Source organism: Pongo pygmaeus, chromosome 9 (assembly GCF_028885625.2).
Source record: "Pongo pygmaeus isolate AG05252 chromosome 9, NHGRI_mPonPyg2-v2.0_pri, whole genome shotgun sequence".
Classification (NCBI taxonomy): Eukaryota; Metazoa; Chordata; class Mammalia; order Primates; family Hominidae; genus Pongo; species Pongo pygmaeus.
In genome coordinates this window covers 122,709,620-122,735,747 of record NC_072382.2, presented here as the reverse complement: position 1 = coordinate 122,735,747, position 26,128 = coordinate 122,709,620, and the positions used below count along the sequence as shown (strand labels likewise).

Below are 26,128 nucleotides of genomic sequence, written 5' to 3'. Positions count from 1 at the left end.
TCATGACCATCCCTAAAAAGAGGCCTGGGGCGGGCAGTCCCCAGGAGGAAGCCAGCGCTCTGCAGCTGCTTAGCTGTGGAGGTGTGTGCTGGGGGTTAATGAGCCCTAGGTGTGGACATGACTTCAGAGTTGGCTATACTCAGGCTACACCCCAGGTGGCTATTTAGGCCATTGGTCACAAGGAAACCGGTCAGAGGGCACAAGCGGCTCAGTGCCAACCCATTGGCTCTGCTGAGAAAGGGAATGACGCCCGCTTCCGGAGGGGTCAGTGGAGCCTCGCTCCTGTGTCAAAGGGCATTTTCAGTTGTCAAACTGGCATTCTCTCCAGCGACATGGTGTTTTCTATCACGTGCTCTGGGTGAGGAGGCCGAGGTAGGCCACGATGGCCCTGTCTTCTGACCTCCCACTCCTCCATGGAACGGACCAAACAGAGGCCCTGATTTAAGAACTAGGAACTGTTAGTGTGCTGGGAGAGAAGTGCACTGACCACCTGGAGTCGCGGCTGGCACAGGCCTGTCACGGCAGCTTGCATTCACGCTGAGCCCCTTCTCACACACACTCTGGAACAGTGACCAAGCCACCTGGGGCCAGCCATTTAAAGCAGCGCTGAGTCCTCCCCTCAGGGCAGGGCAACCTGCAGGATGGCTGGGTCCTGGAGGAGGGATTTCCTGGGGTAAGGGTAGAGCTGACAAGCGGATGAAGTGGGCAATGGGGTTCTAGCTGCATCCATCTGTGGGAGCAGGCACTCTCCAGAAGGAAAAGCCCCAGGGAGGAGATCAACATCCCCAGATGCTCCTCTCCCAGGGCTTCTGCCCAGGTTCCCGGATGTTGTGGGTGGGACTTCCATGACTCTCCTTGCTGAGATCATCCATCCCTCTTCCTGGAGACCTGAGCTCCTGTTCTCCATGGTGATCTATTCAGTGACTTCTCCAAACTATCTGGTAACAGGCAAGCATCTCGCCCAGGTTTAAATCGTGCTACATTTGTTGTTTATCAGGGAAAATGGAAACCCCAGACAGGAAGGCATGGCTGTCTCAGCTGCATTTTCACCTTCCTAACAGCCCAGTGGCTCCTCCAGTAATTCTGTCCAGACCACCCACTCTGGGCACCAGTACTCAAGGGTGGAAACATCACCTTTCCTTTTCCTTTGGCTAAACAGCTGAGAAGGAAGGGAGAGAACCAAGGTCGTAAGTCCTGTACACTATGACAGCCAAACCCACAGCAGATTTTTAAGAGAGCATCAAAAAGTTGTGCTCTGCAAACTTGCCTCTCTAGGCTATATATATATATATATATATATATGTATGTATATATATACACACACACACACACACACACACACATTTGTTTTGTCTTTCCTTTGCCCCCATAATGGTCTAATAACAATGATCAGTCCATATGTTTACGTAGCACTTTCAAGTTTTCAAAGAGCTTTCCCACACATTGAATCATTTGCTCAACTCTGAAGGACAAGAGTTGCATTTTCCCACACCTGCTGAGGTGAACAGGCCAGCAAGCCCCCAGAGCCAGGGGCAGAGACACAAAGCCTCAGAAGGCTGGTAGAGGGGGTGTGATGTGGCAGCCAGGCTGGCTTCCTCCTACAGGGACTTCCTGCCAGCAGGCTCATATTTGCATAAATCTGCATATGCCTTCTCAAACCTCAGGTCATTTTCAGGTCAGGAAGTTACCATTGCTTTGCTGAAATTCATCAAGGCTGTTTTATCACCTCCTCTCCCTTCCTCCCTTGGCTCCCCTCTGCATCCAGACCCCAGAGAGTGAGTAAGGGGAAGGGGACCAGATGGCACAGAGCAGGCCCCATCCATTGCCCCAAGCTTCTGAGCTGGCAGAAAGCACTCAGCTTCCTGCGTGGGTCTGCTGTAAGAGGCAGAGGCTCTGGGGCTCTAGAAGCTACAGCCGGCTTATCAGAGGGCCCCTTTTGTGTCCCCACCCCACTTGGCCTGGTTCACCTCTGCCTGGGGCCTTACCAGACGCCACTGACACAGCGGGTGGATAAGGCGCGAGGGGCGATGGTGGAGCCCTGCTGCATGAACCCCCCGACCGGAAACCAGAGGCTGTTGCCCAGGGAGTACTGGTTCACCAGGAGGTTGCACCGGCCCTGGGCACATGGGTGTGGGCTGTACCACTCGTAGGGCGTCAACCTGTGGGAGAAAAGGAACATACACTAGTGCCACGGAGGCAGGGTGTGAAGGGACACGGGCAGGCTCTCCTGGCTGGTCTCACCTCTGAGACCGGCCTGTGGCCTTGGGCAAGCCACTTCCCTTTGCTGGACTTGGAGTTTTGCAACCAAAAAAAAAAAAAATTAAGTGGGTTGAACTGGGTTGATAGTTCTCAAACTTTTTTTTAATCAAAGAGATATTTTTACCCCCAATAAATTCTGATGTGGAACTCCAAAATACAATATAGAGGATGGCCAGGTGCGGTGGCTCATGCCTGTAATCCCAGCACTTTGGGAGGCCGAGGCGGGCAGACTGCTTGAGTCCAGGGGTTCAAGACCAGCCTGGGCAACACAGCAAAAACCCGTCTCTACTAAAAAATACAAAAAAATTAGCCAGGTGTGGTGGTGCGTGTCTGTAATCCTAGCTACTCAAGAAGCTGCTGTGGGAGATCACTTGAGCCTAGGAGCTAGGAGGTAAAGGCTGCAGTGAGCCAAGATCCCATCACTGTACTCCAGCCTGGACAAACAGAGTGAGACCCTGTCTCAAAAAAAAAAAAAAAAAAAAAAGATGAAATGGAGCCCTTAAGGCTAGGAGTGTCAAGAGGTGGACAGCCTGGGAAGCTGCTTGTTCTGTCACTGCCAGTGACAGGGTGATGAGAGAGATACTAGTGTCCCTTAGACCCACGGTTTGAAGACCCTCAGCCTAGAGCAGTGGCCCTCCAGCCTTAGCCTACCTCAGAACCACCAAGCCAGTGTGCTGACACAGATAGCTGGGCCCAGCCTCAAAGCTTCTGCATTGGTAAGTCTGGGGTGAGGCCTATGAATTCCCAAGTTCCCAGATGATGCTGGTGCCACCAGGCCAGTGTCCATACTGAGAGCCACTGGCCTGGATGGTGTCTAAAGCCAGGCTCTCCCTGTCTGTGTTTCAGACCTCCCCAGAGGCTTTCAAAAAAAAAGAATGCTGCTGCTTGAGCTCCACTCCCAAAGATTCTGGTTTCATTGGCTCAGGTGGGGCCTGGGCATCAGTGTTGGTTTAAAGCTCCCCAGTGAGTGTAATGCATGCATGGGGCTGAGAAGGGCTGCTCTAAGCTCCATGCCTTGGGGTGAGGCGGGGACACTCCCCTGCTTTCCCTCTCAGCCTCACCACTGGCGTCTCTCTGAATGGCCCCTCTGATGCCCAGAATGCCTGCTCTTCCCCTGCCCACCAGGGAGATGCTTGCAGCCGGCCCATCTTGTACGCAAAGCCTTCCAGCTCTGACGAGAGAAACTGTATGCACAGGTGTGCACCCCCCAGGAGGGAGGGGTGCTGTGTGCTTGGTGTTATCTTCACACTGCTCTTTCCCGTCCTGCACTCGGCCTGATGTGCACTTAGTGTTCCCACTATCGCTGCCTCCCATTTCCATCCGCGCCTCTCCTTCCTGAGTACGACATAAACGTCTCAGCGTTGGTCCTTTGACCTGTGAGATGTGCTCTGTCCCTCTGTGTGGGTCCCGAGGAGCTGGCTGGCACTCTGGTGCCCCACTTTGTTGGCTCCCAAGCCTACGGACCATTGGTGGGATCTGCAGAACTTCAAAGATACAGATTCTCAGGCCCTTCCCCTAGAGATTCTGAGCTCATGGGATCTGGGAATTCAAATGTGTAAAAGGCCCCTACGGGACTCTGAAGATCAGCTCTCTTGGGAATGGCTACCTAAGAGCTGTTGTTTTCAGACATTTTTTTTTCCCTGTAAAATCTTACCCGGAAGTACAATATATAAGAAATAAAAGTAGAGCTGGTCTGGATAAGGAGGAGTTGGAGACGGCTCTGTCTGCCCAGCCTCTTGTCATTCCACCCCCACAGGCTCTGGTTGCTCCCAGGAGCCTTTGCAGTCCATAGAACCATGTTTGAAAATCACTACCTTAAGACAGAATACCCTAGACTCCAGTATTGTGTGTGTGCGTGTGTGTGTGCGTGTGTGTGTGTGTGTGTGTGTGTAGTGAGACAGAGAGGCTGTATGGTTAGCCCTTTAGCACATTTTCTGTGAACCTTTCTGTGATGCTAGATGCTGGAGGGGGTGTGTTTGGATGTGGAGGGGAGGGAGGAGGGACAGCGTAACATCCCAGGGCTGGTTGAAAGCTCTAGGCTGCTGCAGGTGTGCTGAAGCAGGCTTGTATGTATCTGCTCTCCAAGCCCCAAGACTTTTCAGGGCCATTGAGGTGACCTGAGTGTTGTGGCATGCCACATGCAAGGGCTCACATCCAAAGGGCAAGTGTGAATTACAGAGCAGTGGCACCAGGGCTCACGTAGACAGCCTTCTAACATGGCAGCAGTGTGGCAAAGTGGAGAGGGGAGGTGTCAGACAGCGTGCTAGCTCCCCGTCTTGCAGGCCATCACTGACAGCAGGTACTCAAAAGTGGCCATGCCTACAGGCCCGAGAGGGGTTGGTGGTGCCCAAGCAGCAAACTCTGCCACGTTTGAAAATGACCAGGTTGTCAGCAAGGCCTGTCTTTTTTTTTGGCTGCATCTTGTGGGCCCCAAAGACCTTCCTGATCTTGGGGACCTTGGTCTCCACTAGAAGAGGTGTGTGCAGACAGGTTGATGCAACCCTTCTCTGGCAGTCTGGGAAGTGCCCTCAGGGGTTAGGTAGCCCGTGGTTCCCTAGGGCTCACCATGCGGCAGCTCCATCCCCAAGTGCCCCCATCAATCCAGTGAATGAACGTGCCCTAGGGGAAGGCCCCACCCACCCCAGAGATGGGATGTGCACTCTAACACTCTGCCCTGCCACTGTGGCCTGGAGGCAAAGGTAATAACTGAAGAGACACCTGCAAACAGAGCCACGGACAGACTTCCAGAAGCTCCTCCTGAGTAGTTCTCTGCTCCCACATAACAGCCCTTTGTGAGCCTGACTGCAGTAAGTGGAGGGTTAGCAGCACCAGGGACCTGAGTGAGTGGCCTGGGAGCCACCAGGGCTCATCCCACTTCTGGAGGGTTAAGCTGGCTCTCCTGCAGCTCAGGCTGGTCCAACAGCCTGTGGCCTGCAGCGAAACTATCTTTTCTGTGCACATTCTTGGGAGGCCACAGCCTCAGGCTGCGCCTCGGGTTTTTCCATAGGGCCAGGGCAGCCCCTGGTTTCCTGGGGATAGGGCAGGGCTTATTCTCCGCACTCCCAGGTCTGGCCCATGTGTCTCAACTCAGCACTTCTTGAAAACGCCTCTCTCCATCCCGTCTCCTTGCTGCCCGCCACCAGCCTCCACGGTTCCCGTTCGACAAGGCAGCTGTGTTTTCAGAGGCAGACCCAGGCTGTCTGCAGAGAAAGCCTTCTCCCTGGCCTGCTCCACTGCAGCCCCCAGTGCCCCCAGTCCAGATTTGCAGGCTCTGTTTCTTGTCATTCAGCACTTTGTGGCAGATCCTTTGTGGCAATGACTGATGCCAGGGCAGCCGAATGCACAGTGCTTAATGAGAGTCGTCTTCCTGCCAACCCCACCCCTCCTCTCTTCCCAGGGCTCCTACATAAGCAAGGGGCTGAGGTGGGGGTCTGGGGAGAAGTGGGAGGGGACAGGAGGCAGAGGTGCAGAAGCCAAGCCACCTGTCTGCGTCGTGCACAGTGGGGAATGTTTGGATGGGCAGCATGAGGTCGACAGCTGGGCAGAGAGCATTTCAGGCCCCCAGTCCTTCTCCTGTCCCTCTAGTTTGGCACCAAGATCTTCCCAAACCACCCATCTCCTCCTCCCCACCCCCTCCCCATGCAGTTCCCAGAGGTGGACACAAGGTGGCGCTGTAAGGACAGTGAAGGGAAGAGGAGCCTACCGGGCCACCAGGAAGAGGACACAGCTGACGGCCAGATAGGCTAGAAGCATGAAGAGCCAGACGCCCGGAGAAAATGGGTCCAGGAAGGAGAAATAGCCGGGTTTGCGTCCCTGGAAATGGAGAGAAAAACAAGATTCACCGCACACATTCAGTCAACATGACCTTGGGGCAGGCAGGGCGGGGCAGAGGAGGTAGTGAGTGTGGGTCTGGCCCCAGTTCCCATTTCTCTGGGTTCTGGGTGATTGGTTTAAATGACACTGGGAATGAGGGTGTAGCCGGGCTGCGCAAATACCACCACCCAGCCCTGACCTCGGCAGGTGACACACAACAGCAGCAGGGGCCATGCCACTTCCTGGGGTGAGGGCAGGCTTTGTGCTGGCAAAGAGGAACAACCCTCAGTGCCCCGAAGTACCACCCTGTGTCCTCCATGGGGGGTGGAGGATGGACTCAGGAAGCACCTTTGAGCTGCTGCTGTCTGCACTGCTGGATTCGACCACAGCATCCCTCTTAGACACTCACATGTTTCTCACCAGGCCAGGATGCTAATACAACCGGAATCTCTGGTTTGCGGGGTGATCTCACACAGTGAGACCTTCCCCCATCAACCTCGAAACAGTCCTGGGAGGCACAAATTATTATTCTCATTTTACAAGTGAAGAAGCCAAAGCCGAGGGCAGTCAGAGGTGTGCCCGAGGTTCCACAGCGCGGAAGTGGAAGAGTTGGGACCCAAACAAGCCCATGTTTCCTGACTCAAAGCCCAGGGCTCACACCACTGCACCGTGGGAAAACACGTTGCAAGGCCAGGGATGAGTCTGGCCAGAGAGTCCTGTGAGCCGGACGATGGAGCCAGGAATGGAATCCTGGGCACCAAGCTCCCCGCCATTCTTCACGGGAAAACAAAATGGAATGAGAAGGATGGAGTTAAGTCATCTGCTCCAAGTCTTTAGCCGTGTGGTCTCAGGCAAGTCCCCACCCCTCTCTGGCCTCAGTTGGAGTGGGACTAGATCCGAGGTGACACACCAGTGGCTTATGGATGCATACGGCCCACAGAGTTGAACTGTTTACCCTGCAGCATCTACCTAGTTTGTATTAGTTGCCAGCGTTAAATAATTAGGTAACTTCACATACAAATCTAGATTTCTGGCTTTTTAAAAAACGGGGCGATCCGACACCACTGAGTCCAAGTTCCCAATTGGCTGAAGCTGAGTGTGGGCTGCCCATTGGAGACAGGGCATGTTCTCTGCAGCTCCGTGCTGCTACCCTGTCTTGTCCCACGCTGGTTTCTTTCATTTACTATAAAACCACTGGACTAGATGCGCCCTAAGGACTATTGTAAATGGAAAACGCTATGATTCTATGATGCCAGAAATCCAGGAAGTCCATGGATAGGACTGAAAATCAGTACTAAGCTCAGGGTTCTATGAACAGGTAAGCGTTTAAGCTCAAGATCGTATCAGTCATGGCGCAACCTACTGTCACTATCAAGGCATGTCATTTTTACACTGGGGTTCCCAGAAACACAAAAGGGAACTCCCTTTGCCAATACCGAGCTAAACTCAAACAGCCCTCTGAGCTTTCATTATCCAGGGGAAGCTAGAAGCTGAGAAACTCCAAGTAACAATAGCTGTTTCCACGGCTGCATCTGAGGCAGGTGGGAGGAGACAGTTCTGCATGCTCCTGTTGTATTTGCATAGCCCCCATCATGGGTGATTTTCAGCTCCTCTTCTGGATGCTTTTCCCTTCCTTCTTAGGGAGCCAGTGGGCCTGCGGTGCAGTTTTACTTTCCTCTTTGGAGGGTGCACGGAGAGGACGTAAATACTCATCCTCTGCCAAAAAGGGAAGTTGTTCTTGGGCACTGTGGCCTTTCAGCAGCATGACAGTGACCTCTCACGTGGTCTATCTGAAACTGCTTTTCTTTCACAGTATTGGCTCAGACCATGGAACTGCCCTTTGATACCAATTGCAAGTTCTCTGACCCACTGTGGATCCATGCTCAGTCTGCATACAACACTCAGGTATTACTGGAAAAATGAAAAATCTGGGGGACAAAACCCAATAACTTAGGGAAGGGAAGAGGAGAAGAATGAGGAGATCATCTGAGCTTGGCTCATCCCATCATTACATAAATCCTCTAACAGAAGGCAAAGGACTCCAGAGCAGCAGAATCCAAGTCCCCAGTTAATCATTCCCGTGTCCATCACGGCTTGGCTGTGTTTCCTTCATCATCCTAAGAGCCAGAGGCAGACACAGGAAGACAAAGACAGGGTAGAATCCATATACAGAGCCCGGAAGCAGTAAAGGAGCCGATCATGCCTATACGCCTACCACAATAGACATCACTAGTGTGGTCCACTCCTGGGGTTTTTTTTGACTCCCAAGTTTCTCTGAGCAAATGTGCATGAATTCCACATGCCCTGTCACTTATGACCATTTCAATCTGTCTCTCAACTGAAAAATCTATTACTGTTGCTTTCTGAATCTGAAACCCCATTAGATGCTCAGTGTCAGAAATCTATACCTGATTATATCACAACAAGTGAAATTGAAGAAAATGACAGCACTATTTAAAGCTGCCATATTTGGTTATGGGTGATAAGGAATGATGCACGGCTGTGGGAAAAATTCCTAGAGACCAAAGTTATAAAACAAAGAACATCACACAAACAAAAACCATGACATAAACAAAGCTCCCCCAGAAACATATCAGTCCTGTTGGCAAGGCAACATCTGATTCTACTTGTGACTGACTGACGCCAACCAGAAGAGCAAGGAATGGGCAGTCGTTTGAGATTTGGGTCTGGGCTTATACAGCCTTGGCTTAAGCTAAATCCATGCTGCCTACCATTTTTTTCTATGTGGATGGTTTAGATCACTTTCTTCCCAAAAGACATGTGAGTTACTGGCGCTTGGGGCAAATCAGGTGTCATATGCCATAGGCATTTCTTCCAAATAATTGATTTTCCTTAGCCCAAAGGAGGTATGACGGTGATGCCTTTCTTTTGAAGAACTAAAAGTGCTTCACTATGTTCTCTTGATTTCAATACCCAATTTTCCATACTGACAGATGGAAGAACTGGGACCCAGGGAGGTTGCCTCGCTCAAATCATTGGTGATAGCTTCAGTTTCTCTGGTGCTCATTCATCAAGCTGTGCCATAGGCATGCCACACTCTCCTTCATTCAAATGGCAGCTGTACTGCATCTTCCTTTCCTTTTCATCTTTGCATCTTTATTTACTCCAATAAATTCCCTAATTAATCCCACGCCTTCTCCCCAGTGCCAGCAAACTCTCAACCTACACACCCTCTTAGAGTACTCTTAAACACTATTTATTTATACCCATCACCATTTATTGTGACTCTGCTGTATTTATAGGCATTTGTATTGATTTATACATGTCTCTGTTGATTGTGAGTTGGGCCAGTTCCTTCTAGTGAATACAATCACGTTGGAAGTAGATAGGTGGTTATATATAGTCTATGCCCCAAATGTTGAAGACAGGTCAAGCTCTGCGGATGAAATTGAAAATTAGATGGCAGCAAAATTAGAATTAGCTCCCTTGACATTTGGACTGTGCATCAGACTGACCATCAATCAGCATCCCTGATGCTCTTTGACGGAGGGAGAGATGCAAAGGGCTGGTCATCAACTGACCACAATCCTGGTGTGTGTACGTCCTTTGCATGATAGTAGTGGGGCTGTCCATGGAGTTATGAAGTGGCATTAAACCCCCCTTTCATGCCCAAAGTTCCTCTTATCCTTAAAAACAATCTATTGACTCATTGATACTTCACTCTATATATACTGGAAGAAATGACATTCTCGGAAGAATGCAATTGCTTTCCCAGAGTCTGAAGCCAGATTCATGGGGACACCAGAGCCAGGCAGTCAGGACAGGTAGTGAATAAAACCCAGACTCTGGAGCCAGACTGCCCAAGATTGAATTCTGGCCCCACCATTTACAAGACACGCAATCCTGGGTAAGTTGGGTAACCTCTAGGTCTCTGTTTCCTCCTGTATAACATGGAGGAAATAATAAAACCTACCTCATGGGGTTGTTTTGGGAACTCGGTGAGTTAACTCATAGAGCTGTATGTATGTTCGCTCCCCTTCTGTCTAATGGTAGCCGTGAACGAATGGGGAGTGGGGAGATGGTGTGTTACAAAGGTGGGAACTTCCTTTTATACTAATGCCTTCCTCAATGGACAAGAAATACTATACTTTCTCTCTTATGGTGATACATGTTAAAGATGCTTTGGGGAAGAATGCTATCTGGCTACAGCCACTTTTCAGAACTCCTGGAGTTTCTACGGCTGTAATATATGCATCATGAGAGTTCTTCCAGGGCTCTCCAGAGAAGCACTTAGGGCAATACCAGGCTTTCTTCTGGAAGGAGGACTCTTAAAAGCCAGTGATTCCAACCTTTAGAACTCAATCCCACCTCAGCCTTCCCAAAGAAGTCATTGACAGAGTGGACCAGACACGTGGTGGGTTCTCTTGGATCTGTGTTAGGGCTCTGTAGCTTAGTCACCATTTCCCTACACAAATGCATGATATGAGCTCTCTTCTTTCCTGAAACTCCATCCCCTCCCAGCATAGCCAAGGACAAAGTGTTCTTCATGTGCATTTTTACAGTCTTTAGAACTAAATGGCAATTTATAGAAAGGTTGCTTGTGATACAGTCAACTCCCAGCAGTGCCCAATGGTCAATCACACACTGTCCAGGGCTGAAGAGGTAAGAGAACGCAGTGTCTCCAAGACTCCTTCTGGGAGAGGCAGGAGGAGGTGATTTCTTCCTGTACCTCAGCAGGATCCCATGGATTGCCTCCCTCAGTGTGTCTGCAATGGATTGTCCGCTGATATTTTGGTTTAGCATGCACTTTCCACCTCTGACTCCAAGAGGAAAAAAGAAGTAAGTAATTAATTCCTATCCATGTAAAGCACCCAGATGGGTCTGTTGCCCATAGAACTCATATGCTAGTGTATCTATTTTCACTTACTGGCTGAAAATCTGGTGTGAGGAGACCTACATTCTAATCCTGGCATTGACCTGGACTTGCTGAGTGGTGGTGCTAGGCAAGCCACTCAACTTCTCTGGGTGCCACTGTCTTCTCCCATAGAAAGGAGCACCATAAACGGAGCACCTTAATCCACACGAAGAGGGGCCGTGAGAATTACTAAAATAATGTTAAAACACCTTGAGCTTCTTCAGAGAGAGGCACTCAATAAATAACCAATATTAATATTATACATTCAGGGATCCATATTTCCATTATATGGGCTATCATGTTACTTAGCTTTAAGGAACAGAACTCTATTCATTTTCCATTTTCTTAGAACAGAGTATTAAGCAGTATTAGAAATGATTCACTGGTTTACTTAGCATTGTTCTCCATTTTCCTAGACAGTCTTTCTGAAACGAAACAGACCTTCTTGAAAAGCGGGTAATATACCCAGCAATGTCATGCATTAATTTAATGTCAGCATTTATTTCTCCCTCACTTTTTTTTTTTTTGAGACAGAGTCTTGCTCTGTTGCCCAGGCTAGAGTGCAATGTTGCAATCTCAGCTCACTACAAACTCCACCTCCCGGGTTCAAATGATTCTCCTGTCTCAGCCTCCTGAGTAGTTGGGATTACAGGCGTGTGCCACCATGCCCAGCTAATTTTTGTATTTTTAGTAGAGATGGGGTTTCACCATGTTGGTCAGGCTGGTCTCGAACACTTGACCTCATAATCCGCCTGCCTCGGCCTCCCAAAATGCTGGGATTACAGGCATGAGCCACTGCGCCCAGCCTATTTCTCCCTTACTTTTTAAACACTGTCTGATTTTTCTTTTTCTTGAGAAAGAAGACTCTAGCTAAGAGTTAAGAAGAGAAAAATAACAGAGTATAAAACTTTCCCATTTGTTAACCAAAGGTAGAACAAGTTGGTATGGAGGGAAAATGGTAAGCTCACATTTTCCAGTGAGTCTCGGGTGTTCTAGCTGGCTTGGGACCCTCTCTGGGATCAGAGATAGTATCCTCAGATGGGAAAGGATCTTGAAAGATCATATAAGCATAGCGTTGACACTGAAAGAAATACACCTATGATACCGTAAAGACAGGTAGTTGGACGTGTATGGAGATTTGGAGACCAAAAACCTGGTTTCAATGCCCCCTGCAACATTGTGTTGCCTTTCCTCTTCCCTCTGCACTGACTGGGCTCACAGAGTTTCAGAATTTTGTCCTGTAAAATGAGAATCATACTACCTGCTTCAGGGCACTGTTCCATTAAACCAGAGACTGTACATGGAAGTGCTTTATAAATTAGGAGACGTGAGTCAACAAACCACCATCTTACACATATACCCAATCTCCTTGAAGATGTCAATACTGAGTTTTTATTTTAACTTATTTAATTTTTTAAGAGATGGGGTGTTGCTCTGTTGCCTAAGCTGCAGTGCAGTCATAGCTCACTACAGCCTCGAACCCTGGTGATACTCCGGCCTCAGCCTCCAAAGTGGCTGGGATTACAGGCGTGCGCCACTGCACCCAGCAACAATGAACTGTTTAGATGAAATTTATTCATGTGGGGGTTCTATGGGCCAAACACTTAATCCCAGGTTGGCTTCTGGCATAGTCTGATGATGCCTTGCTATAATAGTCAGGGTGTGCTTTGAGGAATACAAACTCACTTTAATATTAATCTGAGCAAAACATCATTAGGTAAATTGCTGCTGCAGAAAAAAAGAGACAGAAAACTACATGATATACTCTAACGTCAAATAGAAATGGTTTTGGTTTGTCATGTTCTTTTCCCCTCCATTCACACAGATATTTGAGAGCTCAAAGTATGCATCAATACCATAAAACCCTTGACTGCAAAATGTCCTTGAAATTATACTGCCATACCAAATACTAAACTTATCATTACAAGGAGATGAGCTGATGTGCCAGGGAAACCAAGAGTCTTGAACTTCAGATGTTGTGCCACTTGGCTCCCATCCTTGAAGTATCAGGGGACAACAAAGGCTAAAGGCTGGACCATCTATGTATAGCCTAGAAGCCCATCTGGCCCTAGCCACGGATTCTGATACCTTCTCAGGTGGATGCTATGTTGTGTGTGGAATATGCAGGCATTGAGAGAGAGAGAGACAGCAGTGAGTTCAGGAGGCAGCTACAGCCAGACCTGAGCCAGAGGCTGCATCTAGGCTGCCTGAAACATCTGCATCCCACTTCTTTTTGTTCTCAAGACCTACAGGGGTAAAGGCCAGAAGGTAAAAAAAAAATATTTGGTCACTTGTCCTGCTGCCTGGAATACTGGCCCTATAGGGTTGCCTAATATAATCTCAGGTTCCTGGGGCTCAGTACTGACCAATCAGGAGCACAAAGGAAAGCACAGCATTCACTGCCCACAGGATCACTGGATTTATGGCCTGCCCTCCTTTCTTCCTGTCAAGTAAATACTGCATGTTGAGGATGACCACATTTTCCATACCAAAAATCGCATCATAAAAATCTATGGTCTGACAAGAGGGTACCTTTGCCTTAATGTATCTCCCATTGGCGGATACAAAGGGAGAGATAGATAAACAAAGAATAGTGTAACACAACCTAAAAGTGTTGTAATAGATATATAGGCAGACGGCAAGCAGCTCCATCTAGGGGAGCTGCGTGGAAGAGCAAGTGCCATTTGAGCTGGGTATTGAAAGCCAGGAAAGAGTTCGTTAGCTGGCTGAGAGGCAGGTAGATGAGCATGAACCTAGATGAGGAGGCAGGAAGGGGCTGACCTGACAAAAGAGCAGTGAGCAGCAAGGGGCAAAGGTGCCTGCAGGCAAAGACCTGGATGTAGGAAAATTGAACTTTTTTTTTGTGAGTGATGGGCAGCTGGTGAATGATTTCAAGGAGGAGGTTGATATGATTACATTTGTCTTTTTTTTTTAAACCAACACCCAGGCTGCAAATAGATTATGAAGGAACAATTAATATACATTTGTGGAGTATAACAGCTAACACTTTATTGTGTATATGTCAGGCACTGCTATAAGGGTATTACATATGTATTCTCATTTAATTTTGCATGACAACCCATTTTTACAAATGAAGAAGGTGAGATGTATGTGACATGCATCTAATAACTGTAAAAGCTGGGAATAAACCCAGACAGTCTGGGTCCAGAGTCCATGGTTCTCACCCTGCTGTTTCTTAGTGAATGCTTATAATGACTGTGGCCTTTTGATGGGGATCCAGTAATGGACAAGAAATGCCTTGCCCTAAAGGAGGATACAGGCTGCAGGAATGGCAGCAGAGATTAGGAAGGCCTGAACCAAGGCACAAGTGGGGATACACAGTATATTTGAGAACTCTTTGGGAGGTGAGATGATCAATAGAATGTGTAAGGTAAGAAAACTTAAGGATGGCTCAGGTTACTGGATGGAAATTCCATTACCTGATATGGGGCACAGGGAAGGAGGCATAAGTGTGAGTCAGAAACACATGGAATTCAGTTTGTGACACAGTTTTTGGGGTGCCTGTGAGACGTCCAGATGGAGATGTGAAGAAATGTGTCAGAATTACACTACTGGAACTCGGGGGAGCAGCCAGGGTTAGATTCACAGATTTGGGAGGGAGTGAGATTATCCAGGGAGAGTTGGTAGAATAAGAATAGAAAAGGACCATGGACATTTAAGTTGGGTGAGAAAGAAAGAGAAAGAGAAAAAGAGAGAGAAAGAGAGACAGAGAGAAGGGAGGGAAGGAGGGTGGGATGGGGGTGGGGGGAGAGAGAGAGACAGAGAGAGAGAGACTTTTAAAAAGCAAGATGGAAAAACAGTAACAAATGCCAAAGCCAGACTCCTCAGCCAGCCTGTGAGTAACAGGGAGTAGGTGGTAAAAAGAGCAAAACATTCTTATTTTGGTCCTAAGGATGCCTGAACAGAAACAGAGATTATACCCAGTGTTTGGAAGAAGGTAAATATCCCACAATCAACTGTTGATGATCTGTGTTCATGAAAATGCCTAGATAATCTTAGATAGCTGGAAAGTCACAAATTATTTCTTTAGACTTCAGAGACATACTTGCCACTACTTATTATTTTGGAGGCTTTAGCAATAATTCTTAACTAGGTGCTCTAAGTTAATTATTTTTACATTCACACACAGGTTTGATTGCCACCAGATGCTCACTTTTTGGTAACAATAACTCATCAGTCAGGTGACCTCATAAACATAGAACTAACATAGACATTCTCGATCCTTATAGATCATAAATGTGATTAAATTACCCATATTTTTGCTCACAGATAACAATTAGAGAAAAATTGCAAAACAACAAACACCCAGTATTTAATTTCATTACCTTAACACTATGATATTAGAGATAGAGTCTCTATTTAAGTTTAGAATTGGGCTCTTGGGGTGGACTCTACCAGTTCATCCTTTAGCCACAGCAGATCTTCCTAAGGCCTCCTCTGTTTCAGACATAACAACGTTCATCTCAGACTTATTCTAACCACGTCTCCCCTGGGTTAGTCAATTTGGGATTGTTCTCCCCTCAGCTGACTTTTTGGTACTTCCTAAGCATGGTGTCTCACACACAGAATGCACTCAATAAATATTTGTTGAATAAATGTAGAAACTGTCAGTTCTGCTTAGTGTAAGCTGTTCATCCCAGCACTCATTTCTTGCTTGGCCCCCTGTCATCAATCAGGTCTAGGCAGCCACGTGGCATCCTGGCGCTTCAGTGTGGAGGCCAGAAGAGGAGAGGAATCCTCACCCAACAGTCAGGTGTGTGTGTGTGTGTGTGTGTGTGTGTGTATGGAGAGAGCGACAGAGATAGAGATATTGGGAGAGACAGGGAAAGTTATTGTAAGAAATTGGCTCACAGGATTGTGGGGGCTAATAAGTCCATAAGGCAGGCAGGCTAGAAACTCAGGCAGAATTTCTATGTGATAGACTTAAGGCAGAATTCCTTCTTCACGAAACCTCAGGTTTTGCTCTTATGTCCTTCAACTGATTGGATGAGGCCCACCCACGTTATCAAGAGTACTCTCCTTTACGAAGTCAATTCATTGTAGATGTTAATCCTGTCTACAAATACCTTCACCGCAACACCTGACTAGTATCTGACCAGGCATCTAAGCAACACAACTTAGCCAAGTTGACACAGAAAAGTTGACATCCCAGAAATGAATGCAGGGAAACTCATACAGGTTTTCAGGTGGTAGAAAACATTTAGTCAACAATCCAATTTGGGATGTCCAGAGGATTGGTGAATTGTGGTTTCTTTCTGGCCAGAGTTGGTATTCAGGACAGTGGTGCCCTAGGTGGGGAGGGCAGCCTAGCAGTGTTTCCTGGTGGCAAAAACACTTGGGGGGTCAGGTGCCTTCTGCCATCTGGTTCCTGATGGGCCACTGAGTCACCATGAGGGCTTTAGTTCCCTCCAGGAATCTAGACATCAAGGCCAGAGCCTAGTTGAGTGGCTACCGCAGGCCACAGCAGGGTAGTTTGGACAAAGGCTGTCTGCCTCCATTTCTTTTGGATGTCCCCCGACTCCAGGGGTCAATGTGGGGGAGGGGAGCTCCAGAAATGGTGTTGGCTGGAAGACTGCCTAGTGAGTACCAACAGATGTAACGATGGCAAGACACCCTCCTGGAGTTAAGGGGCCTGGGTTCCAGGCTCAGCCCTGAACTAGCTCCAAGCATGACTTCAGTTTCCATATCTATAAACTGGGAAATTAATAGATATGGAATAAATTATGAAATAATTTATGAATAAAATATGAAATAATAAATTATCATAACTGCCCTCTTTCCCCCAAAGAACCATCTTGAGGACCAAATGAGAAAAAGGGTGCACAAAAGTGCCCTACGCAAGTGATTCAAAGACCACACACGGGAGGGTGGCAGGCTGCTGTCCTGGAAAAAGCACAGGCTTCAAACACATCATTCCTGGGTTTGAACCCTGTTCTTTCACTTATGAGCATGTGGCCTTGCCCATGTTTTTAAACTGATTACAACTTAGTTTCCTCATTTCTAAAATAAGAATGACACAGCTCTATTCATCTCCCAGGACTGCCATAAAAAAGTACCACAACTGGTGGCTTAAAACAACAGAAATTTATCATGTCATAGTTCTGGAGGCTGGAAGGCCACATCAAGGTATTGGTGGGGCCAGGCTCTCTCCGCAGACTCTAGGAGGATCCTTCCTTGTCTCCTCTAGCTTTCGGTGGTTGCTAGCAATACTTGGTGTCCCTTGGCTTGTAAATGCATCACTCCAATCTCTGCCTTCGAATTCCCATGGCATTCTCCTCTATGTGTCTGTGTTCAAATTCCCTTCTTTTTATAAGGATGCCAGACATTGGATTAGGGTCCAGCCTAATCTAGCATGGCCGCATCTTCACTTGAGTACATCTGCAAAGATCCTACTTCCAAATGAGGTCACATTCACAGGTCCTAGAGGTTAGAACTTCAACATATATTTTGGTGGCGGGGGACACAATTCAACCCTTAACAACAACCCCCATCACAGGGTTGGGAGCATAGGCTGGAGCTGCAAAGGTGGATGATCCCCCTTTCTCTAGAGCTGGGATGTGGGGACTGGCAAGGGGTCACTTCTTCAGCAGGCATGTTGGGTGATCTCTTGGTCTCTACCCTGTTGGGCAGCCTCGAGGTACAGGCTCTGTTCTGGAGCATACCATGGCAGCTGAATCATGGGCACCGAAAATGACTAGTGTATTGGGCAAATCTGTATGATGCTCTGCACTTAGAGCCAGTTCAGCTGACAAGAGGAAAGGAAGGCTCTTCTGGTCCCGCAAGATAAACTAGCAAAGTCAGCTATTTGCTGGCACTGTAATGATTATTCATTGATGGATGTGACCCAGCCAGGGTGACTCTTCCTCTGCTCTTCCCACCGGCCAGTATACTTGAAGGTCGTGTCTGTACTCTGCTGCCTATTGGTGTGTTCTCACAAACTCACTGTGACACTCACCCTGGCCTACCTAGCCAGAGGAGTCTTTCTGATGGGGGCATGGAATGCAGAAAAGGGCAGGCCAGGTATAAATGACATTAAATTATCTACCATTTATTCTCCAGGACAGATCATCGAGAGAGAAGGAATCTACATTGCCTCGCCAGATGCAACACTAGAAGTGAACACAGGCTTGGAAGTTCGCAATGTGCTTGAGAAATGCTAGGGTGACTTAACTGGCTGCAGGCAAGGGAGCAAAGTGACCCACGGGGCCAATCACCAACACAGGATTCACCAAGTATTGAATGACCATTCTTGGTCATCGCTATTCAGAGAGGCAGAAGCAATTTTTACTGGAAAGCCCACAAGCATGACTTTTCCATCCCTCCAGTTTGCAAGTTCGTGCAGATGATAGGAGAAAAAAATAGCCCAGCACATTTGCATTTAAGTCTTGAAATCTAAATATTTCTGTGAGTCATTCATTATTCCCGTATAACTCAGTGTTTGCATGCAAATAACTTTAATGACATAAATGCTTATAAAATAAGTCTCTTACCATATGAACGCGGTAAAGAATGCTAATTCCCAGAGTCATGAATGGCTTAGAGAAATCAATCACCTTCTCCCGTTCAGCTGTAATGGTGAGGCCTGCCACAGCCAGATCTGCTTTCTGAAAGGAACAGAGACAGCCTCTGTCAGTGGGGTGGCCACAGGAGACGAGGGACAGAGACTTGCGACCAGCAACCGTCACTGCTATTGGAGATGTGATGCTGTTCTGGCTTCTTGCTTGAGGAGTGGCTGTAAGTCAACACATCTGAATGATCACTCATAAAAGTACATGGATATTGAAGCTATAACTCATGTTCACTTGTTGTTAGATCCCTTTAAATACATAAATAATTTTAAAAACAGGGGGTATCACTACCAGACTGTTCAGAGACAGTCTCAAAGTGTCCCAGGGTAGGGGCTCGGGAGGAGGAAACTGGCAGATTGGGCTCCTGCATTCTCAATAATTTTTTTTTTTTCTGGAGACAGGGTCTCGCTCTGTCGCCCAGGCTGGAGTGCAGTGGCGCCATCTCGGCTCACTGCAACCTCTGCCTCCTGAGTTCAAGCGATTCTCCTGCCTCAGCTTCCTGAGTAGCTGGGACTACAGGCGTGGGCCACCATGCCTGGCTTATTTTTGTAATTTTAGTAGACACAGGGCTTCACCATGCTGGCCAGGCTGGTCTCAAACTCGTGACCCCGTGATCTGCCCGCCCTGGCCTCCCAAAGTGATGGGATTATAGGCATGAGCCACTGCGCCCAGCCCATTCTCAATATTGAGTAGTGTTTGTTTTGTTCAGTTGACAAAACTCCACTGAGTGCTTATGGTGTGTAAGAAGCTTTGCTGAAGGGGGCTACAATGAAAAGTAAAAATGGTGGAACCACAGAAATCAGAAAAACCTTAATGCAGCCCCATTTGTCCCACAGTGAGGAAGCAGAGACTACGAAATTGAGCAAGTGGCCCAACATCACAAAGCTCATCCCAGCTGGCTAGGATTCAGGCCTCCTGGATCACTGGCCACTTATGTCGCTGTCCAGGTGAAACTTCAGATGTCATTAGCAGACCCAAAGAAGAGTCTCTGGTCCCTTTAATGCACAACAACCAGCATTTGTTCAATAGAGGCTTCCTTCCTTTCCCCTTGCCTCCAAATTGTACCTCAAGTGCCCACATCTGATGAGAGTTAGCCCTGAATTAAAGCCTTCTGGGAAAGATGTTGTAGACTTCCTCAATACTCTTCTATGTCAGGAAGTTTTTCCTTGTATCTAATTTAAATCAATCCTGTGGAAAGCAAGTCTGTTTCCTATTAGTCTACTCTCCTACACATGGGGCAGTGGGAAAAGCCCAGAACTGGTGCTCAGTTCTAATGCATGCTCTACTCTAACTAACAACCAACTAACCAACCTGGACTAGTCACTTCACTTCTCTAGGCTTCCTTAACCTCATCCATAAATCAAGGAGAGTGCCTGGGTCCTTCCCAGCAATCCTCTATGGTGGTTCTCAAAATGCTGTCTATGGGGCCATCTACCTCAGAATCACCTGCTGGGTCAATTAAAATGTGAATTCCCGAGTCTCATCCTAGACTTCCTGGATCAGACTTTCTAGTGGTAGGACCCAGGAATCTATATTTGTAAAAAGCTGCCCTGATGATTCTAACTTATACTGTACTAATTGTTAAGAGCCATGTTTTTATGACCTGGGCACTGTATCTCAGACTAGCCTATAACGATATACATTTTCTAATGCTGGTTGATCAGTTGATGCAAAAGATGAAATAAGAAAAGTGAAGTGTGGCCCAACAATCTACAAACAGGCTAATCAGTTCTGAATGACTACGTACAAACATTGCAAAGAAAGTGGGGAGACAGATGTGCTGGCCCTCATTTTACACACAAGGAATTATGATTTGTGTACAGGAAGGATAAATCCGTTGGCAAAGGTCAGTTTCTTCTCCACCTCAACCACAATCCTCCATCACCAATTCAGGTTCCACCCCATAAAGCAGTCACATGATCCAGCAGAGCTTAACAAAAAGCAGTCACACGATCCAGCACAGCTTAACCAAAAGCAGTCACACGATCCAGCACAGCTTAACAAACTCGGAGCCTTATACGGTGAGGTCGTCCTTAAAAAGCAACTAGGGTGCAGATGAAGGGGATTTTCACTAAAAAAATAGAAAATGTGAATAATCCATTCTGTATTTCTCCAAGACAGTGCTGATGACTGCTAGCAAGTGAATCGACACTTGCGTTCAAAGTTAGGTTTGATTAGAGGATTGTTAGCGCCTTCATTTGGGGGACTCTTTAGACAATTGCTTGGGCCGTTCAGAGCCTCAGCCCCTCCACAACAGAGGCACTGATTTGAATTCAGCTTTTGAGCACAGGTGTCAGGCAACAGAAATGAACCAAATTGGTAGCCAAGCCCTACCTGAAACTTGAGGGGAGGAAACAAGAGTTAAATGGGCTGGAATGAAGAAACTGGAGGAAAGATGGCAAGATTAGAAAAATTAAAAGTGATGAAATGGGCACGAGGTAAACGTAGCATCCATTCCTTTCTCTGGTTCTTTAACCAAATCAATTAACCAAAGTCAACAACTCTATCCCCAAGTTTATTTTCCTCACACCCTGCTTTCCTCCCAAAGGGCAAACTTTGGATTAAAATTTGGAAATCATTTCACAAGTCGATAAAAGTTGGCCAACTGTGACATTATGCCAAAACAATTCCATATGTCCCTATGGAGACACATCTGCAGATGGGCAGCAGCTCACTACCAGGGTTCTTCCCTGGGCACAGGGAGAATGACCACATGCCGAGGGAGAGCTTGTGCCCCACGTTTGGACAGGGCATTTCTGTCTATTCACTCACTGACACTTCCCTACAAACAGGGAACCGGCTTCATGCGTACATTGCTGGCACATTCCCGCCAGCCCCAGTCTTTCTTTCCTTTGTCCCCGGTCAAGAGGACGCTGGGGTAAGGGAGGCAGGGAAGGAGACAGGAAAGGGCAGTGACAAGCTGAAAGAAGCCATGAAAGGTTTGTGGCGGTCATTTCTTGCATTTAATATTATATTCTCAATATAGAGGAGTAATTACCTACTTTAGCTGGAACGCACTGGGGTATCAGCAACAATCATATGGGATCAGATTATTCCAATCACATGTGCAGTCGTTATTTTACCTAGTCAAAAAGATATTATGGCTGGGCGCAGTGGCTCATGCCTATAATCCCAACACTTCGGGAGGCTGAGCTGGGTGGATCACCTGAGGTCAGGAGTTCGAGACCAGCCTGGCCAACACAGTGAAACTCTGTCTCTACTAAAAATACAAAAATTAGCTGGGTGTGGTGGTGCACGTCTGTAGTCCCAGCTACTCGGGAGGCTGAGACAGGAGAATCACTTGAACCCGGGAGATGGAGGTTGCAGTGAGCTGAGATCCTGCCACCGCACTCCAGCCTGGGCAACAGAGAGAGACTCCATCTTAAAAACAAAACAAAACAAAAAGACATTATGCTATAAAGCAGCCTTCAGATGAAGAGATAATGTGCCATGAAACTAAACTAGTAAGATAAGGGGCTGGGACTGTGATTCCACCCAGGAATCACTGGTGTGGGAGGCTGAGGGGCATGTAGAATGCTGAGGGGCATGTACAATGACAACTCATCCAAGCCCTTCTGCTCCTCTGCCTCCTGGGGGGCAGGTGGGGGCCAGGCCAGGGAGGGGTGGGCATGCTCTCAAGCGGAAAGAGCAGGGAACAGGACATCAGAAGACCTGGCTTTTGGTGACTGCTCCTGCTTTCACAGCCACTTGAAGTACACTGAGCTCCATCGAGACGGCACCAGGACAAGTGAGAACCAGATGGGAAATGGGCAGCTCTGTGCCTTGCTGAAAACAAATAGCTAAACACAGGCAAAGAAGACCCTAAGAAGCTGAGAAGCAAAATCTCATCAGGTGCACAGTCTGTGCAAACTTGCTGGGAGGAGCAGGAGAAGCAGCACTCAGCTGTCTCAGTCAGCTTTGCCAAGTTTTCTCAGAAGTACTCAGTGCTGGAAGGCCATGTCTGCTAAAGAGAAGGGAAAATCTACAGACAGGGCAAAGGTGGAAAAGGCCTGTTATGAAAGAGAAATGAAACCCGTATCTCTCCTAAAGGGGAGACAGAAAAAAAGTTAAAAGATCCTAATGCCCCCAAGAGGCCTCCTTTGACCTTCATCTTGTTCTTTCCTGAGTATTGCTCTCAAATCAAAGGAGAACATCCTGGCCTGTCCATTGGTGATGTTGCAGAGGAGCTGGAAGATGTGGACTAACACAGCTGCAGATGACTAGCAGCCATATGAAAAGAGGGCTGTGAAGCTGGAGGAAAAATGCCAAAGGATATTGCTGCAAACTGAGCTAAAAGAAAGTCCGATGCAGCAGAAAAGCAAGTTATCGGGGCTGAAAAAAGCAAGGAAAAAAAGGAAGAGGCGGAAAACAAGGAAGATGAAGAGGAGGAGGAGGAGGAAGATGAAGAAGATGAAGACGAGGATGATGATGACGAAGTTGGTTCTAGAGCATTTTTTCTTGTATATCAAGCATTTAACACCCACCCCCCCATACACAACCCATTCCTTTTAAAGAAAATAAGTAAAATGTAAGGCTATGTAGGATTTGTTTTTTAACTGTACAGTGTCTTTTTTTTGTATAGTTAACACACTACTGAATGTGTCTTTAGATAACCCTGTCTTGGTGGTATTTTTAATGGCCACTAACCTTGCCTGGCACAGTATGGGGCTGTAAGTTGGCACAAACATTTAAAGCAGGTTCTTGGTGCACAGCACAAATTAGTTATGTATGGGGGTGGTGGCTTATTCATCTTTAATGAAGCTTACACACGATAACTGTCGTTCTGTTAACTGAGTACCACTCTGTAATTGCAACAACAAAAAGGTTGCAGCTGTTTGGTTGACACTCTGAATGCTTCAAAGTAAATACAATATTTATTTATTTATTTATTATTTTTATTTTTTTGAGAGAGAGCCTCGCTCTGTCTTGCCCAGGCTGCAGTGCAGTGGTGCGATCTTGGCTCACTGCAACCTCCACCTCCCACATTCAAGTGATTCTCCTGTCTCAGCCTCCCAAGTAGCTGGGAATACAGGTGTGCACCACCACACCCGGCTAATTTTGTATTTTTAGTAGAGACAGGGTTTCACCATGTTGGCCAGGCTGGTCTCTAACTCCTGACCTCAGGTGGTCCACCTGCCTTGGCCTCCCAAAGTTTTAACATTTTAAACCAAAAAGAAGCCCTGACTCTTGTCACTTGTGGGCCACAACCTCATCACGACCTTAGGCAAATTATTCCACCGTCTGGAATAGTGTCCTCAACTATAAAATGAAAGGGTTCAAGCAGAGGCTCTCTAAGCTCCTTTCCAGCTGTCAAATCCCCTGCTTTAATGTGCCTGACTAGAAGAGGCAGAACTTGTATGAGTGGTCCCCACTTTGCTTAAGTGGATGATGGCGGTCAGCAGTATTGAATGCTCTGATGAAGAAACTGATGACCAGACTAATCAGTGAAGAGCAGCAGCTAGCAGGGACATTTGATTTTAGGGAAAGAAATTCAGGAAGGGGCCATCTGGGGAAGGCAGGTCTAAAATCGTAACGCAGGGGGGATGGAAAACCAGAAAAAGCTGGGACCATTAGAGCCACAGGGTAGGTCTCCGGAGAAAGAAAAGGACTGGTGAAGGGAAGCAGAGAGTGCTCCACGCATCCCATGTGCCCGGCTGTGGCATGGAGCGGATGTGTGCCCGCACAGGGGTATATAAATACATTCCCTCCGAGAGAAAGACCTCTCTCCTCTCCCTATTTTTGACTGAAAGTGTTCTTTGAAGAGCTTTGTGTTCTGCCTCTGAGAGATCCCCTCTTTTATCTCCTGGATGTTTGTAGAGTTTACCAGGGGAGGGAGGGCAGGCAGGAGCCAGCCTGGAGGTGACTTCCAAAACATACTCTCTTTGGCCTTCTGGAGATTAATAGGGGCCATGCAGCTGCCACCATTTCTGTCAAAGCCTGAAGGCTTGGTGTGGCCAGTGCTCTTCTCCTGGGACATGAGCCTGGCTGGGAGGAAGATGAGCTTTCACAATAAGGCTGTGGTCTGCATCTGTCTGGGCCCGCTGCTCCCACTCTGGGCTTCCTGAGAATGGCATGAGGAGTGGTCTAATGGCAGTACCAGATCTGGGACCATCCGAAGCCAGCAAAGCCTTCCCATCTCCCTCCCTTCTTTTTCAGACAGCTGCTGCCCCCTTTTGGGCAAAATTCTCTCCCTCCCACTCAGCAGTGCCCTAGCACTCTTTTTTTTTTTTTTTTTTTTTGAGACAGAGTCTCGCTCTGTCGCCCAGGCTGGAGTGCAGTGGCGCGATCTCAGCTCGCTGCCAGCTCCGCCTCCCGGGTTCATACCATTCTTCTGCCTCAGCCTCCCGAGTAGCTGGGACTACAGGTGCCCCCCACCATGCCCAGCTAACTTTTTTGTATTTTTTTTAGTAGAGACGGGGTTTCACCATGTTAGCCAGGATGGTCTTGATCTCCTGACCTTGTGATCCACTCGCCTCGGCCTCCCAAAGTGCTGGGATTACAGGCATGAGCCACCGGGCCCGGCCTTTTTTTTTTTTTTTTTTTTTTTACGAAGTCTCACTCTGTCGCCCAGGCTGGAGGGCAATGGCGCGGTCTCAGCTCACTGCAACCTCCGCCTCCCGGGTTCACGCCATTCTCCTGCCTCAGCCTGCTGAGTAGCTGGGACTACACGCACCCGCCACCATGCCCGGCTAATTTTTTATATTTTTAGTAGAGATGGGGTTTCACCATGTTAGCCAGGATGGTCTCGATCTCCTGACCTCGTGATCCACCTGCCTTGGCCTCCCAAAGTGCTGGGATTGCAGGCGTGAGCCACCGCGCCCGGCTATGACCTCTTGCAGCCTCAGGCCTGCCTCCTCCACCTGGCCTGGCTGCCCTCCCTTACACACAGCCATGCTAATGGGGAGGACGGGATGGGTCAGGAGACCTGCCAATGCCTCTGCTCCTTGCCGTCCAAATGTCCATGTGCAACTCACTTCCCTTCTCTGGGGCTCATTTTTCTCCACTGTAGAATGGGGCAATACCTGCCTATCAATATTATGTGAGAGTCAAGAGAGATGATGGTTATGGAAGAGCCTTATAAATCATAACACTGTAGAGCACTGCCATATCAATAAGGGGCTATTAAGGCAGTAGAGGGGGTAACTGAACTTAGTCTTCAGTGTGGCCTAGAACTACCTGGACTCGCACTCACTTACCTGTTGTATGACCTTGGGCAAGTCATTTATTCAACTTTTTCTAAGCCTCAGTTTGCTTATCTATAAGGCAGGGATAATAAGAGTACCTAGCTCCTAGAATTGTTGAGAAGATGAATCAGGCCATGTCTGTAAATGCTGAGCATGGGGCCTGGTTCGAAGTAAGTGTCCAGTAAGTGTTTGCTGTTGGGATGACAATGCTGCTGCTGCTGCTGAACTTGACAAAGAGGATCATCTTAGCAAGGGCTTAGGGAGACCTTATGATGAATTGTGGGCATGTTTGGAGGCAGGCAGGCCTGTTCTGTGTATGTGCAGCCCTAACTGGTCCCGCGTCCCCCACTCTGCCCCCTGCGGCCTTTCCCGGGTGACCTGGAGCACACGCACAGCTGTGTTGACAC

General features: G+C 47.9%; 1 protein-coding gene and 1 long non-coding RNA gene across 13 annotated transcripts in view; one reads left to right on the top strand and one right to left on the bottom strand.

Moving 5' to 3' along the window:
* The window catches only part of GRIK4 (glutamate ionotropic receptor kainate type subunit 4), a 476,655-nt gene that overhangs the window by 29,942 nt on the left and 420,585 nt on the right, over positions 1-26,128 (bottom strand). For all 11 annotated transcript variants that reach the window (XM_054440160.2, XM_054440159.2, XM_063671507.1 and 8 more), the window contains 3 exons: positions 18,460-18,573; positions 5,963-6,072; positions 1,986-2,159 (listed from right to left, as the gene is read on the bottom strand). In XM_054440160.2, the coding sequence (XP_054296135.1) occupies positions 1,986-2,159; positions 5,963-6,072; positions 18,460-18,573 (398 nt within the window). The remainder of the gene's footprint in view (positions 1-1,985; positions 2,160-5,962; positions 6,073-18,459; positions 18,574-26,128) is intronic.
* Positions 8,722-19,653, top strand: LOC129008209 (uncharacterized). Of its 2 annotated transcripts, XR_008492483.1 has the most exons (5): positions 8,722-10,872; positions 15,646-15,722; positions 18,029-18,373; positions 18,537-18,703; positions 19,374-19,653. It is a non-coding gene; the product is annotated as an uncharacterized LOC129008209 (long non-coding RNA). The 2 variants fall into 2 exon arrangements; XR_008492484.1 differs by having other exon boundaries at positions 18,029-18,703.